The following is a 16,709-nucleotide window of genomic DNA, read 5'->3' as shown; positions in this document are numbered from 1 at the left end:
GCGGGCGGTGCGGGGGCTGCCGGTGTGCGGGGGGTGTGCGGAGTCAGCGGGTGTGCGCGGGTCGGCCCTCACCGCCTTCCCCGTGGGACTAGGGGGAGCCCCCGAGCGCCGCCCGGCCAGGTGCGCCCGCGGGTCGGGTGGTCGCGGCCTCCCCTGCCGTGCGGGCGCTCCGCGGCGGGCGGAGGCCGCGGGCCGGGCGGTTCCGTGGCCCCGCGAAGAGCGCGATGGGCGGGTGGACCCGGGCCGGAATCCGGGCCGTGGGGTCGGTGGCAGGGCCTCGGCAGCCTCACCGTGGCCTGGCAAGCGGGTCGCGGGCCCGGCTGTGCCCGTGAGCTCCCGGTGCTGCTCCACAACCGTTCTCCTGCCACAGAGGCTGTGTGACCGCCAGAAAGCGGAATAGGCTAGGGTTGGGGGTCTGCTTGTTTTGGTTTAAGGATCTATATAAGCATGGCTTTAAACAGCAAAATAAAAAGTGCAGGTTCCGGCACCGTGTGCAGTCGAAAGATTTTTGATTATCTCATATGTGTTACAGGTGAAATGTTTTTCATATGCTGAATTCCAGCTTGGGTTGTCTGGTTGCTGCACGTTTAGAACTTCATAAAAAAGCAAGAGGTCGAGATGAAGAGCAGGGTGACACAAGTAAATGTAAGTTTTCTTCAACCTGAACTGTAGGGTTTTATTATTCCCATGTTACTGGTAATTATTTGATGTTATGTTACATCAAGCTTCCCGCATGCGAAGCAAGCAATAGCAGTAATTGACAGTAGCTGTTTATGAGATAAATACTACTAGTAAGTAGTAACAACTACTGTAAGAGTCAGTAAATTCCAGCTATTTCTAGCACCTGTTGTCCTAACACTGAAAGTCCTGAATATTATTGGGTTATAATGATAAAGTAGTTCGTCAAAACTGACTGAATGATGGTGGCTCAACAGAGAACATAGGCGTGTGGAGGAATGGAGAAAGATTAACAGTGATCTTAAAATGAAAAGATAAAGTGACAGTAAGTAGCAGTTAATTTGGCAACTTTCTGTCATACTGTGAATGTTTAAAAGCTGTGTGGTCCATCTCTGAACGGATGGGAGTGATTTTTTTAGGAATGCAAGAAAAAAAATTTAATTTTTTTAAATTATCATTTAGAAATGCTGTGTTTTTACAGTACACTACATTTGGGACAGGTTAGCAGAGCAATGTTGTTCTGATACACTGACTCAAATCTATGGTATTTCTCTACCTGTGTTCTAAAGTTTGACCCTGCGTAGGCTTCCTTTTGGATCCAACTTTTCTGACTGAAGTGACTTTTAATAGGGATGCTTCTACTATTTTCCCAGTTTGGTGGTTGTGGTAGTGCTTCCTCATCTGTTAAAATAAGCCAGTTAGCAAGAGTTTTGGACTGTTTGGACACTTTCAGTTAATCATTGTGATCAAAATGGACAAGGAAGAAGGCGAACTTGTGGCAGAAAGGCTGGTCATGAAGAGCTGAGGGGAAAAAGTTCTTCTGCTTTTGCAAGGAGATGTGATAAGGCCAAATACAGAGACAGACATTACATTGTTTTACTTCTGTGAACACTTGTGTTTTTGATTCTGCTTGGGCAAAGACAGATGATGTAGAACCCATGAGAATGGATCATCCTAAAAAGACCCACTGCTTCCTTCCCGTCTGCTAAATAGGATTTAAATACAGTAAAAGTTCCATGTTTTTCGAAGATTTTTATTACCGCTTTCTTGGAAGCTTAAGATATAGACTTGCATTATATTATTGGGCAGGGAAAAAAAACAATTTAAGGGCTTTTCTTAACCTTGAATTCAGTCATCTGCTCTATGGTGTAATCCCACAAATGACTATTGAAAGGGGAAGAAAACCTTGTAGAAAGTATGTGAATTTCTTGTACTAGCTTTGCCATCAAAGGTAATGTTACCCTAAAATTAAGTTGTTAGACGGACTTACTTTTATAGGGGTGCCTACTCCCAATAATGCAATGCATTGGGTTTGTATCATTGTCTTGATGCAGGCAAGATTATACTGGGTATAATTTTAATACAGTGTTAGAAATGTACCCTCAGAAAGGCAATATTCTATAAGTTGTAGTGACCTCACAAATGCAATTATTTATTTGCATATATACACACACTCCCCAGTTAAGTTTTGGAGATCAGTGGTATAACAGTCCACCCTGGTCTGTGGTGACCTCCACCACCTGGTTTATGGAGGAGGTGTCATTGTATTCTAGTAACCAGTAGTTTTAACTGGCTTTGTGGTGGGTCAAAAACTAGTGTGTCAGCATGTTGGTGGAGAGGGTGCCACTTCAACAAATGAGGTGAGAATTCCTGCAGGAAGTTCAGTCAAGGTGAACAAGCAAACCTTTTTGTTGACTTTCTGCATCAGGTGAGGTGTTACCTATTTCACAGTTAATCACTGTCTGACAACATGGTTTTGAAAAATGATAATGTTCTGAGTGAAGAGAGGACCTTTGGAATAAAAGTACTGAGATTACAAAAGCTGCTTCTTAACTCTGCCAGAGTAGTTTTAAAACATCTTGAGAAATGTCTTGTGTATGTTGTAGATGCTGTCGTGCTCTGATTTTTGAGTATGACTCCATATTTCCATGTCATATTCAGCCCATGGAATTTGGTGTGAACTGTTTAAGTGTGTACGACTTAAACAATCTCACAAATCTGCCAGATAGAACAGTGTCACTTAGGTGTTTATGTATGAAGCTAGGAATGACTCATGAGAAAATAAATCATGGTTAATAAAAAGCAAGAAGATAGGGAGAAGTTACTCAATAAAGGGGGTTTTTAGGAGAGAGGAAAGACACTTTTCAAACAAGAAGTGGTAGAATTTTGTTGATGGTTTTGCATGTGATGCAACAGAGTTAAATGGCATTTGGAAGGAGGAAGCAGGGAAGTGGTCTGTATACTCTAGCCCCCAGCAGTAATGGACAGCAAATGCCTTGAAAAATTTAGAAACAGGGCAACTATAAAAGTACTTGCCCACATACACTCCCACTCTACCTGTTTGCAGCTTCCTGAGCCAGATAATTTTTTTTGGTAACCTATGTGGATTTTTCCAGTGTTTATCGAGTGTCTTGAACCCATATAAACATTTGGCATCTGCAGCATCCTGTAGCAGAGAGTCCAGTACTTAATTACGTGTTACTAAGAGAACCAGCTCCTCTCGTCATAACTGACTGCCTTTAGCTTTATCTGATGGCCCTTCTTGTAAAGGAGTAGAGAACTGAAGATGTGATATGCTTTGTTCTCAAAGTATGTGCTCACAGTCGTGCTGGGGCTTGATTTTTTTTTTTCTTTGTTTTCTTAAAGCATGGTTCCAGCCATGAAAGGAGGGAAAACTACAGTTCCCGACAAGGAAGTTTGTCTCCAGAGGACAGGTACAGTGAGTTTTATACCTTTCAGTTCTACATATATATATATATATATATATACACCTCAAATAGTGATTTAGAGAAGTTAAAAAAATCATCAGGTTGTGTTTCTTTTTTTGTATTACCGTAACTGAGCGGTGAAAAGTAAGTGTAGGTTTAATAAAATATTTACATGTCAATATAACAGTAATTAAATAGATTTGTTACTAGAACTAAATCTTTAAAAATCCTTAGCATTTAGTTAAATTGTCATGGGACTTGAAAATGGAAATTAGATGCTAGCTTTTTGCTTGAACTCACATGTTGCTGATACCACAATTGTCATTTTAGAGAAAGACTTTTGTGCTGCACAAGCAAAAGTGTGCATGGTGCTGAGTTTACCTTTGGTATTTAATGTTATTAATGTTTAATATTTAATTTTAAATTCTGGGAGGAGCTTCCTTTTACAGAGCTTTGATTTATGATAATTTTTTCCTGACAAGAAAGTATTGTAAAAGTGGACTGTTTTATTTGAATGGTGCGTATCTTGAAACTCAGGTTGCAGAATTGGAACAGTTGTGCATTGTAACATTGTATTGTAAGTAGATATTATATTGATACCATTGCTTTTCTCAGCCTTTTACTAAGAATTTTTGTGTCTTGGGTTGCGAGCAGGGATATGGAGCATGATGGGTCTCCGTCTCCCAGAAAGAGAAGACACTCTGATGACAGCAGATATGATCAGGAGTATTCAAGAAGGGAATACTATGATGACAGAAATTCAGATGGAAGGTATCAAACCCTTTCTTAATCGGTAATAAAATACTTATTTTAAAGAATAAAATGTGAAAACTTTTCACGAACCCTTGGGTGTTTGGTGGGTGTTTTTTTTTCTTTTTAGAAGAATGGAAAGGGGGAGAGATAGACACTATGACAGATGGGAGGAGAGAGAATATGATCGGAGGAAGCAGAGGAGATATTCATCACCCGATCGTAGGAGTCCAGAGAGGTCGACAGTTCAGAGCTCACTTGCTCATGATGAGGCCACTTCAAAGAAGAAAAAAGAAGAAGTGGATCCAATCCTTACTCGCACAGGTGGTGCATATATTCCACCTGCCAAGCTCAGGATGATGCAAGAGCAAATCACTGATAAAAATAGGTGAGTTGGAAGTGACATATTAGTTTTTTTGCTGAAAGCAAAACATTTAAGGGTTTTAGAGAATGCTGGGAAAATGGGATCCATTTAGAGGGCTGTGATTGTTGTTTTGAAGATATATTTTTGTCAGAAGAGAGATGAGAGAATCACATTAAAACTGTACTTGCTTCTGCTGCAAAATGTAAATGGGAAAGTGGGATACAGAATGTAGCTAGGGATTTTTTGGAACAGCATAGAAAGCAGAACATACTGAGTTGGTATTACATTTTGGTATATCAGTGATTTTTTAGTAGTTAAATGTATAGGTGTGAACTAATCTTCACATTTATGCAGTGACTATTTCTTACCTGTTTTACTGATTAAATGAAAATGTGAATGTAAGTTTTATATATGTATATGTATATAAAAATTTACTCAGTGCTACTTAAAATTTATGCTTTAATAATTTGTGATGCCTTTGTAATAGCTTGGCATATCAGAGGATGAGTTGGGAAGCCTTGAAGAAGTCAATCAATGGTCTTGTCAATAAAGTGAACGTTTCTAATATAGAAAACATCATTCATGAGCTGCTTCAGGAAAATATTGTTAGGGGAAGGTAAGTCTTTGTATTTTAAAATATTTCTTTTGCTTTTCTGGTACTATGTGTACTGTTCACGTGTACCTCACGGTGTGTGCTATGTGTAGTGTATGGGGTCTGGTCAGATTTTAAAATTACCCTTAGGCTATATTGTCCTATGCAGAATAGTCCCTTACTTGGGAAAGGGATTGAATGCTTGATGGAATAAAACAGTGCAACCTTTTCTTAAAGGTTTTCCCTGTGTATTTTACTTGGCTTGTAATTTACGGTTGTCACTGGCTGTTTATTTTTTTAGTGCTGGATTTTTTTTTTTTTTCTCTGGGACAAATAATATTTGTAGTCAGTATTTAGCAATACAGGTTTTACTACAGTTACCTGCCTATGTTGTTTATTGTTGTAATGTAGAGAAAAGATGATTATGCTACCTGAGCTTGGTACTAGGTAGTGGTGATCATGCAACTATTGTGTGATGACTTTCCTTGCATTAATTTTGATGTCATTGGGGGTTAAATCTGCAAGTCTAAAGGAGCATGGGTTTCTTAGGTTGGCTACCATTTAAACAAACAAAACCAAACTACCAACACGAGAATTAAGTAAAATTTAGAGAGTGAGCAAGTAGTTCCTGAATGTCATTCCTTTTAAAAATAATAATGCATCTCAGGGATTTGTAGGACTGCTTTTTACTTGCCCACATCTCATGTCCCCGAAACATAATTTTCATACAAGCAATAGTATTTTCATTTAGAAATAAACTTATTGAATGTTTGTAGAATATACTTATCTGTGGAAGTTTTTGTGTGTGGTTTATAAATGTCAAAGGAACGTAGATGGGAAACGGCACCACTTCCCTCCTTCTTACACTGAAGTCTGACTTCCAGATTTGCACAAAGGTGCATATAAAAGTAATGACATGAAGTTTTGCCTAGCTGTCAAGTAGTTTTCTGAGTTTTTAAGTTGAGGATAAATGAGAACTGAAACAGACCAGTTTCAGTTTGTAAGAAAGACGTAACTACTCGTTTCAAAGTGGAAGTATTCTGCTTCTGTGCACTAGTATGAGTCCTATTCCCTTTGTCAATTCCAAAGTAAGTAGGAATGAGGTCCCTAGGCTGTTTGTATTTAGTACCATGTAGGAGGTTTTTATGAGGATTTCAGTAGACCACAGAGAAGATAAGATAGCTGGATTCCAGTGTGTACTTTGAACATTCACATTTGGAGGGCTCTTTACCCCCCCCTCACCTATTTGTAATGGAGTAATACAGCAAAAGTCAAATTGTGTGTGCTCCTAAGCATTACAAAAAGCAAAATTGAGAGGGGGGGAAAAATAAGTCGCAGATTCTTTTTTGACTTCAGTCTTGATAATAAATGTAAGAGAGATCATTAGAATAATAAAAGAACTATTCTCATGAGCCCTGTGTTTACATTTATTTAGGCTCTAAATAGTAGTCTTTTATAATCAGCCTAAGTTGCAGGATACAAGATGGCTGTTTGCATGCTTAGCATTTTCAAAAGAATTTTTGAGTTCAAGCAGATTTGGATAATGTGTTTTGCCAAACTCCATTTATGGCATGATAAACAACATTTTGAAAATGACCATTTGGTATCTTCCAACTATTCCAACTGCACAATACTATTTTATGTGATAAGTACTTGTTATTCTTTACTTTGGCTGAACACCATTTGAATAAAAAAGCTACGTCTTATTACCACAAAAAACTTAAAACTTACCTATTTTTACAGGGGATTGCTGTCTAGATCCATTTTGCAAGCTCAGAGTGCCTCTCCGATATTTACTCATGTTTATGCAGCTCTTGTGGCAATTATCAATTCAAAGTTTCCAAATATTGGTGAATTGATTCTCAAGAGGTTGATACTAAATTTTCGCAAAGGATATCGCAGAAATGACAAGGTATGTAAAACGTGAAGAAGCAACATGCTGAATGTCCTTCTGCTGTGTTAACTGTCTGTCAAGTGTGGTCAAATTACGTACTTGAAAGGAACACAACTAAGACCAGTTGAGACCAGTCTTTAGTACATTTAGTAGTATTAGAGTATTTGAAACTTTGACAACCTATTCTGGGTTACTGTGATAGTTTTTTGGTTTTTTTTCTTTTTGAAAGTCTACACTCCTGATTGCAAACAACTCATGACTTAATTTTATTGTGAGATGCACAAATCTATAGTATGTCTGAGTTAAAAGTCTTTTTTTCTGTATGTTAAAATTTCCTGGTTTATTTCTTTTGCAGCAACTCTGTCTAACATCTTCAAAATTTGTCGCACATTTGATGAATCAGAATGTGGTATGTTACTTTATGTTTCTATTCAATCCATACCATATATGGCTAATTTTTAATTTTAAGGCAGCAATAGCCTAAGTGAAGATGCAATCCCTGCTCTAACGGTTCCTGAAAACCTGAGTGTGGTGCCTACCTTAAGTTGTTAGGACCTCTTTAGAAAACACATTGGTTATTGTTTGTGCAGTTATCATCACTTATCATTACACTTATGCTCCACAGCTTCCCTAGATTTCATATATATGTTTGGGCTACTATTCAGACAAGTCTTGATGCAAAGTAAGGATCGTCTGAGGCTCTGTCCCACAGATCTCAAACAGAATTTTCTTGCAACAATTTGTGTAAGCAGAACTGGACTTGGTTACATCTAAACCAAATTTATGTCCAGCTCTATGCAATCTTGTTTATGTGTGATAAATCAGGATACTCCATTTTAAATAATGGCAAGAAGCAGTGTTTCAGGAATGCTTTGGGGGAATGTACAGCATTTTGGTAAAGAGGAAACTAATCCAAGATGTGCCGTTTGCTTATATACCTAATCCTGGAAGAACCAATTTATTTATAGACAAAATGCACTTGGAACTAGTTTCCGTAATGCAAGTACTGGTTTATTTGCTTCTTGGAAATGCATTCTATTATTTTCTTAATGGCAAAATGTTTTTCATTGCTTGCTTTTTCAAAAGCAGAGTCACATTTACTATGAAGTTGGTGTAAATAGAGGTGGTAAAACTATTTGAAATTTGGACTTCCTCTTAAGCAGCTTTGTCCCGCTGCTGTTGCCTTGTGTGTGTGATTAGTGTGTTGTGACATCCTCAAAGGCTGTACAGATCTGTCAAGTAAATCACTGTGATGATAGTGTAACTTTGTGTATTCTAATTGTTTGCTGATATTCCTTTCGTAGGCTCATGAGGTTTTATGTTTGGAAATGCTCACCCTGCTTCTTGAAAGGCCTACTGATGACAGTATTGAAGTAGCAATTGGATTTATTAAAGAGAGTGGGCTCAAATTAACAGAAGTTTCTCCTAGAGGTATCAATGGTAAGTATAGTTAGCCAACACATGTCTTTTTGTCATTTCTATTTAGTAAATCCTTTTCATATTTACATTCCTTTCTTTTCCAAAGCAATCTTTGACCGTCTTCGACACATTCTGCATGAATCTAAAATTGATATGCGTGTTCAGTATATGATAGAAGTCATGTTTGCTGTACGGAAGGATGGCTTCAAGGATCATCCAATTATTCCAGAGGGATTAGATCTAGTCGAAGAGGAGGATCAGTTTACTCATATGTTGCCATTAGAAGATGACTACAACCCAGAGGATGTTCTTAGTAAGTTAGAAATGGAAGATAATTCTGTGACTGCATTCCCTGAGAAAACAAAATCAAGATTAGATGTTCATTGCTTTCTTCAATTTGTATTTTAAATAAAGATTCTCTTTTGTTCTAAAGATGTTTTCAAGATGGATCCAAACTTTATGGAAAATGAGGAGAAATACAAAACACTGAAGAAAGGTAGGGATATTCGTGTGTATATTTCACATTTTATATGTGATATTTATGTACTTACTTATCTGTGGCATTTACTTATCCCACTGTTGTTGCCAGCCTTATTATTTAACAGTGGGGGATATTTCTGTCCTAGACAACTGTCATTCAGTTCATCATTGTGTTCCTGCTATTCAATATTGTTTCTCCAGCGGTGTTTTCCTTTAATTATGACATAGCTATTTTTTTTTTGCTTGTGCCACGTTCTCCACCTGAGAGATCCTTTCCCTCTTTAGGTGTTGGATCGGGGATTTTTTTGTAATGAAAATATAATGGTCGATATTCCTTAATAATATGGGATACTCTTCTTTCAGAAATTCTTGATGAAGGTGACAGTGAATCTGAAGGAGATCAAGAAGCTGGAAGTAGTGAGGAAGATGAAGAAGAAGATGAAGAGGAGGGTGAAGATGGTAAGTGTATAACTGGCACCTTACTAGTGATTTATTGTAGATGAAATGGGAAAGCTTACCTTCTTAGCTGTTTTGCAAAACTAAGATGTTCAAATGTTAAGGGATGTTTTCATCTTATTCTCAGATCTAAGTGTTTACGAGCAAACAGTATAAAAGTAATTGTCTTAAAACATTCAACACGGGCAGAAACAGAAAAGCAACTTTGTCCTGTTATTCTTGACAGTATCAGTTTTCTGTGAGAAAAGCCTTGCAAACAATGTTTGTGCAGACTGCATGAGTAATTGAAAAGCCAGTCAAGTATTGTTCTTGTGGAATAACAGTAATGGATTTCCTTACTAGTTTGCCGGGGTATTTCACAGAAGAGCAGAGCTTCCAGGCTGATGAAAAGTATGATCATTCACATAACTTTTCATCATTTATGCTTCAAACTTCAAAAGACTGAAGGAATAGTGAATACCTTACAAATGAGTGTTCACAGAATGGTTTGGTTCAGAGCGGATTTTTCTACACTTACTGCAGGACAAAACAGAACTTTGCAAAATGATGTAACATAGATCCTACACATAATAGAAACTAAGAATTACCTGTTAAAATCAGGGGTGCAACATAAAGCATTGTATAGCTAAATTGTGCAGAAAACAGGTTGCTAGTAATGTAGACAAGAAATATTAAATCCAGAGGTTGGAGTGACTAAGTCACTGAAAAGTTTTTAAAAGAAGAATTTAAAAGTAGAATTATCCTGTTAAAACAATATTTAAATATTCCTGTTAGTTACAGATGAAGCAAATAACGATTTTTTTCCTTATCTGTAAAAATAAAGATTAAAAAAATACATAAACATGATAAGCAGTCCTAAATATTTCTAGAAAAATACCGCACTACAGATGTAGTAAACGATAAATAGAGCTCTGCTAAGAGATTGCTACATGTATCTTTACATGTATCTTTTGTTCTTTACAAAGCCATGTTTTTCTTTTCCAGGCCAGAAAGTTACTGTTCACGACAAAACAGAAATTAACCTGGTCTCGTTCCGTCGTACAATTTATCTTGCTATTCAGTCAAGGTAAATAGAATATGATTTGTACACCTATAACTGTAGTTCTTTTGAAATGGGTGAACTCTGATTTTCTTTTTTTTTAAATTCTTTCTTAATATGAAATTTAAAAAAACCCTAACAAAGTAGGGAAGTGTTCATTATGGAGCCTGACCTGACTGTGTAAAGCAGACTGTTTTGACAAATGGATACCCAAATTCTCTTTCTAAGATAAAGCTTGTTTGTTTCAAAATGTTTTGAGTAGTGAACTGGGACTTTTCTGTGACTATTGCTGTAATCAGAATTTTCTCAGTGAATGAAAATCAGTGATCATACAGCATTTTAAGAATTTATGAAAAAAATTACACGGACACACTTAGAAATACTGTACATTTTCTCAAGTTCTGAGAGGAGTTATGCAGTGTGGTTCTCTTAGGCCCATTAACATCTCCATTGCTTGGAAAATAAGTATACAGATACCAACCCTGAAGTGTACTGTTTGAAGTTGTCTTAAGAATGAAATCCCCTTGCAGTATGTGGCACAAATGATCAGAACATGGTGGTATAGCTCCTGTCTCATCGGGATGAGAGGGGACATTGACCTGATGCATGCCACTGAATTCTGTCATTAAAAGTAGGCATGGCTCGTAATACTCTGCAGGTTCTGAACTTGCATGAGGAGTGTGATAATGTAGTTGTGGTGTTGATCATTAGACATGTGAATTAATACCATACTGAGAGGTATGAAAGGCTCTTATGTTTCTCAAAGTGACTGTTAAATAGTTTCTTGCCATACTGAAGTTTGTTCATCTTTTACTTGGGTGGGAGGAGGTATTGGTGGTAGCTAAAGGCTTTCAGAACAGGAGTGTAAAGAGGAGAGTGTGGTATATACTGCTTTTGGATCTTATGTGCAGTGCTTGCATTTCAGAGTGTTTCCGGACGTGCAAAATGAGCTCCTGCTTTTTTATGTTTTATGTAGTTCTGTAAGATGATGTAATAATAATGACTTGAGTCATCTTGTTCTCAAATGGTTTGCAAATTTAATCAATTTCGATTAATTTTCAGATACAAACTCAGAAAATAGAAATGTTTATTAAAACCCCCCACAACAACAATAAAAATCCAGCAAGTTAAACAGCTGAGATACTTCATTTCCAAGTAGTTGAAGTTTCAGCACCAACAATCAATCTTAATATAATTCTGAAATGTTTTTAGCATGGCATATATTGCACAGATAATGAGAAGTATTTTTTCTATTCAGCTTAGACTTTGAAGAATGTGCTCACAAACTGCTGAAGATGGACTTCCCTGAAAGTCAGACTGTAAGCCTTGCTTCTTAATCTTTTTTGTTATTAACATTATTAAGAAACAGTACTATGGTAATGTCTGAAATCCTTGCTCATGTTCTGGGACCTAGTCTGTATAGCAGCCAGAGGAGTGAGAGTGATTCCTTACAACTGTTCCTCAAAATGAATTTCACAACCTTTAGAGCAAACAGACTGACACATATTTCATAAGCAATTTGTCTTATGCATTTGCTCTTTTCTGTCAAGCAACTCAAATGTTTGCTTGTAGCCTGTTTGAAAAGGTCTGTTGTTTGGACTGTTGAAACTTTTATCCTACGACAAGAGTACTGCATCATGGCAGTCACTCTGAGAGTTCTGTCTCTGAAAGAAGATGGGGGTGAAGATACTTGCAGACAACTGTAGACTTTATCAGTGGGGTTTGAAATTTAGCATAGTGCTAAAAGAGTGTGTTGTTTTGTTGCTTTCACGGTCTTCTTTGAATAAACAGTGTACTGAATTAAAGCAGTTTTGAGTATGATTGCTTTGCTGTAATCTTGTAGAGTATCAGATATAAGCTGTTTTGTTTTCAGACTCTGTAAGATCAATACAATTGGTATGTTTTCAAGTAAAGGAAATTGTTCTTCATCTGGTACTTATATTTGATATTGGTAGAATGTAAATACCCATCTAATTTTATAAACAGCTTTTCAGTCAGCTGTAAGCTATCATCATGGGAGTTGCACTGGAGAGAGCTGGTAATTTCCTTGTGGCTGTAATTACTGTTCTGTTTTATTTGAAACAATGTATGTAGTAACGAACCTTATTAGTATAACACTAGTGAGGGGAGATCTGGCCTATGGTTAGGTGTTCTTTGAGAACTGGTTTGCCTATGAGTTTTTCAGTTCTTGTTCTATTTTGTTATTAAGCAATTTACATTGAAGTAAGCTAAGAACTGAGATGGTGGGGTTTTTTTAACTAGTTCTCTAATTCTGTGCATGAAATGCAATACTAAGCATGCACAAGGTTATAATTCTCAGTGAAGCATAACCTGAAGAATTCTAAAGAGAAAAAAAATTTCTAGCAAATCGGTTCAGCTCTGAAGAACAATCTAGAATATAGGTACTACATCATATAAGAGTCAGAATGCATAACACTGCTTGCTTGTTAGATAACTGCTTAGAGAACTGGTATTTAATTTCCTGGCAGTCTCTGTCAACTCTGAACTTCTGTGGGCAAAATCTGCTCAGAAAAAATAAATTTCATAGGGGAAGGAAGAAAACCCCAACAATTAGTATCAACCTACTATTCAGTACTAGCTTTAGGAATTACTGCAATTCAAGGTCCAAAACTGTTGGAAAACTGCATCTTCTTATCATGTGAGGCCTCTTCTTTGTGCTGATTTCTTTTTTTCTCTAATAATCGTAATTACTCTCCATCTCGTTTGATCAAAGATGAGAGAGCTTTGACTTGCTCATTGTATAGAACTAAACTCCTTTTTGGGGGCAAAAAGAAACAAAGAAGATGCTTCCTGATCATTGTGAGAACAGAATGAACAAGCAGTTATAGGCAATAAAATTATTCAAGGATTTATGAGGCTCAAGTCTGTCCATGTGGATAAAAAAACCTGAATGCACTCAGGAGGAAGTTTGTTTGGATTAACTGCCAGTTTTTAAGCTAGAAAAATCATTTTTTATTCTTTCGAGCTAGTATCTTCAGATTGAAGCCTTTGTTGAATCGATTCCCACTGTCTTCATTATCAAAATAAACCATTACTAAGTTTGCAGATGACACCAAGTTGGGCGGGAGTGTTGATCTGGAGGCAGGAGGGCAGGAAGGCAGAGGGATCTGGACACGCTGGATGGATGGGCCGAGGTCAACAGTGCGAGGTTCAATAAGTCAAAGTGACAAGTCCTGTACTTGGCACAACAACCCCAGGCAGCATGACAGGCTGGGGGAAGAGTGGCTGGAGAGCTGCCCAGGAAAAAAGGACCTGGGGGTGCTGGTCAACAGCTGGCTGGATGTGAGCCAGCATGTGCCCAGGTGGCCAAGGCCAATGGTGTCTTGGCCTGTATCAGCAATAGAGTGGCCAGCAGAACCAGGGAAGTGATTGTCCCCCTGTACTCAGCACTGATGAGGCCACACCTTGAGTGCTGGAGTTGTTTAGTCTGGAGAAGAGGAGGTCAAAGAGGACCTTACCACTTTCTACAAGTACCCAAAAGGAGGTTGCAGCGAGGTGGGACAGGACCAGAAGAAATGGCCTCAAGTTCCACCAGGGGAGGTTTAAATTAGGTGTTAGGAACAATTTCTTCAGTAAAGAAGAAAGGTTGGTCAGTTATTGAAACAGACTGCCCAGGGAAGTGGTAGAATCACCATCCCTGGAAGTGTTCAAAAGATGGGTTTATGTGGCACTTGAGGATATGATCTAGTGGAGAACATGATGGTGCTGGGTTAATGGTTGGACTTGATGATCTTAGAGGTATTTTCCAACCTTAATGATTCTATGATTCTTTACTATTACTTTTTTAGCCATAAAGCACCTTTTTCTTTTTTGGTCTGTTTTACTGAAAGCTTCATTAACTGCTGTGCGACGCAAGCATTTGTATGCTTAATACCAGTAATGGATCTGTCTCACAGTTCTGACTCGCAGAAAGAGGATTAAGGTTCAAATGGATAATCTGCAGACTAGAACAACATAATACTGCTTTTTGGCATTGCAGTTTAGTACCAGCTGCTGAGGGGGATGTCAACAGTCCTCTGATTATTTTTTTAAGGAGGAAAGACATTCAAAGAGTTGAAATTCTTTCTTTTCTAAGTAAATTTTCTAGGAATAGGTTTGCTTTTATTCATGTTACTTAGACCCAACTGAAACCTGCAGATCGAAAGTTGAAAAGCTTTGTTGTAATTTGTACTACAGCCTATGAGAAGCTGTTCTAAACAAGCCTTGCAGTTGCTTTTTTTGGACATATGCTCAGGCTTGGCAGAGCACACTATTTCTCTTTTTTTAAAAGGTACTGTTATTATCTGTGTTAAAGCTACATTAATCCCATGCATTACTAAAGAAGAAAATTTAAATAAATTAAAACTGTGGTTGGAGTATGGTATTATCAGTTGTTCTGGCTTCTGAACTATGAGGAAAGCAAACAAACAAGCCCTACTGAAATGTCAGAAATAGGCTTTTAACATTATGCTTACCCTAAACAGATTTTTGTTGCCTCTGGTCTTGGAGGGACTACATTTCAGTTTCTGGCATTTTTAGTTAAAAAAAACCCCAAAGAGTTGAGTTTCCTCACAGTAATAAAAGAGTATGCCAGAGTGACAACTGCTTAGATGTAGAATTGATCCTTCTTTAAGAAAACATACCTTAGGAATATAGGGGTTTTTTTTTCCTTTTTTCTTTCTTTTTTTTGAAGATGGAAATGTCATGACTTGTTGCCCAGTCTCCCTCAAGGGTGGTGGGGACAACCAAAAAATTAAACCAACCATACATTGTTCTTGCTCTTTGAAAGCATGTCTAAAAGGGTTTGGCTTTTAGGCTTTTCTTCATTTTTTTACTTGTGATAAGAACTAAATTCGTATACAGCAGTGCTTGAAACTTCACTCAAGTTAGAGCCTCTTCTGTATCTGCCCCTCAATCTGGTATCCCAGACAAAAGTAATGGGGACATGGGATTTTATTTTTTTTTTTACTTGAAATGAGAAAAATTATTGTAGGCACGGCCTTCTTGAAAGAATTATGTGTGCATCTTCATTTTTACAGGATGGTGTCACTTGCTCAAAGCAACCCTAGTTGGAGGGGTGGGAGTGTCAGTGTCTCTTGTGTTATTTATGCTTTGAGTCTTGAAGATAACAGAAGTGCTCTACCTTGACATTCAGTGAAAATGTTGTTCAGGAAACTGGTGTAGACTGGGATGGTCTAAAGTTGATAATTCTGTTCAGGTCAAATTAATGATTTCTTAGATTCATTGCTTTCCTTTCTAATTTGGAGGGTATTGCAACTGGTAGGTTTGGCATCTGCACCATGATTAGTTCACAGAGTTGCTACTGCCTGTAAAAGGTGCTCATCCTCAGGTAGATTTCCTGTCTTCTGAAGCAGGACTTTTCATGGACCTGAGATGTAGAATCAATCTGAATTTTCATAATTTATCAATTAAGAAAAAAGCATGTACAAGCCATATTGTGGTATATGTTGATGTTAGAGAAAATCAAGATATAGAATCCATACAGAATAAGCTTGTATTTGTGTGTTACTGTTAGCAGGCATTAGCTAGAATTCTGACTAGACTTTGATCTTCTAAGCATGTATGTATGCATGTATTTAACCTAAGGGGATGAAATTGCTCAGATTACCTTAGTGAAATCACTTAAAATGAAGTTTTGCATGTGTAGCCTTCCGGTGGAAAGAAAGAAATACTGTGGGGCTTTTATGTATTATTTCACCAGAACTCTTGTGTGTGTTTGTGTGTTGCAGACTTGTAGCAGCATGAATGAAAAGTATATATCTATGCTTATATCCAGTTAGTGATTCCTGTGTAAAATGTTAAGTCTGATTTATGCAAGATTTTTGATTACTATATTCAGCTTTAAGCATATGTTGCTCTAAACATAGAACAAGTTGGGGTAAAAAATGGTAAATAAACGGACAAAAGTTGAGGAAGACTGTTAGCTGACCATGGGACAGACCTGGAGACAGTGTAGTAGCTGCCAAAAGCACTGCATGTAGTATGTGGAGAGGCCACCTGCTACTGGAACACCTTCCATAGCTTTGCCAGCCTTGGCTCCCTGTGGTAATTTGACAAATAAGCAAGAAAAAGAGCAGAGATGCTGGAAAAAATAGGCCTGTGTGGTTGTTACACATATTAAAATATGCAGCAGTAAGCAAAGCTTTAGGGTAGCCAGAGGAAGTTAACTACACTTCAGTGAAATGAAAGAGAAAAAAGGAAAAATTTAGAGTCTGTAAAAGCAGTGCACATATATAAAATGCAAGGCACTCATTTCACATAATTCCAGTTTCACGTTGATTTAAATGAACCTATGTCCTTCACTAGGT

General features: G+C 37.6%; 1 protein-coding gene across 2 annotated transcripts in view; it reads left to right on the top strand.

The window, feature by feature from the left end:
- Positions 1-16,709, top strand: part of CWC22 (CWC22 spliceosome associated protein homolog) — a 29,435-nt gene that overhangs the window by 67 nt on the left and 12,659 nt on the right. Inside the window, exons 1-14 of one of the 2 annotated variants that reach the window (XM_039388001.1) lie at positions 53-120; positions 533-645; positions 3,325-3,392; positions 4,041-4,157; positions 4,267-4,524; positions 4,988-5,116; positions 6,836-7,004; positions 7,342-7,395; positions 8,291-8,426; positions 8,512-8,718; positions 8,839-8,901; positions 9,249-9,344; positions 10,326-10,407; positions 11,639-11,699. In XM_039388001.1, coding sequence (XP_039243935.1) covers positions 619-645; positions 3,325-3,392; positions 4,041-4,157; positions 4,267-4,524; positions 4,988-5,116; positions 6,836-7,004; positions 7,342-7,395; positions 8,291-8,426; positions 8,512-8,718; positions 8,839-8,901; positions 9,249-9,344; positions 10,326-10,407; positions 11,639-11,699 — 1,467 coding nt within the window. In that variant the 5' untranslated portion in view covers positions 53-120; positions 533-618. Of the gene's footprint in view, positions 1-52; positions 121-532; positions 646-3,324; positions 3,393-4,040; positions 4,158-4,266; positions 4,525-4,987; positions 5,117-6,835; positions 7,005-7,341; positions 7,396-8,290; positions 8,427-8,511; positions 8,719-8,838; positions 8,902-9,248; positions 9,345-10,325; positions 10,408-11,638; positions 11,700-16,709 lie in introns of those variants that run through there. The other variant, XM_039388002.1, reaches the window with a different exon arrangement.

The sequence above is a fragment of the Pipra filicauda genome, unplaced genomic scaffold, assembly GCF_003945595.2.
Source record: "Pipra filicauda isolate LSUMZ 115617 unplaced genomic scaffold, ASM394559v2 scaffold5_size6683894_pilon, whole genome shotgun sequence".
In the NCBI taxonomy this organism is placed as follows: Eukaryota; Metazoa; Chordata; class Aves; order Passeriformes; family Pipridae; genus Pipra; species Pipra filicauda.
Note: the sequence above shows the minus strand (reverse complement) of the source record. Positions and strands in the feature narration are given on the sequence as shown.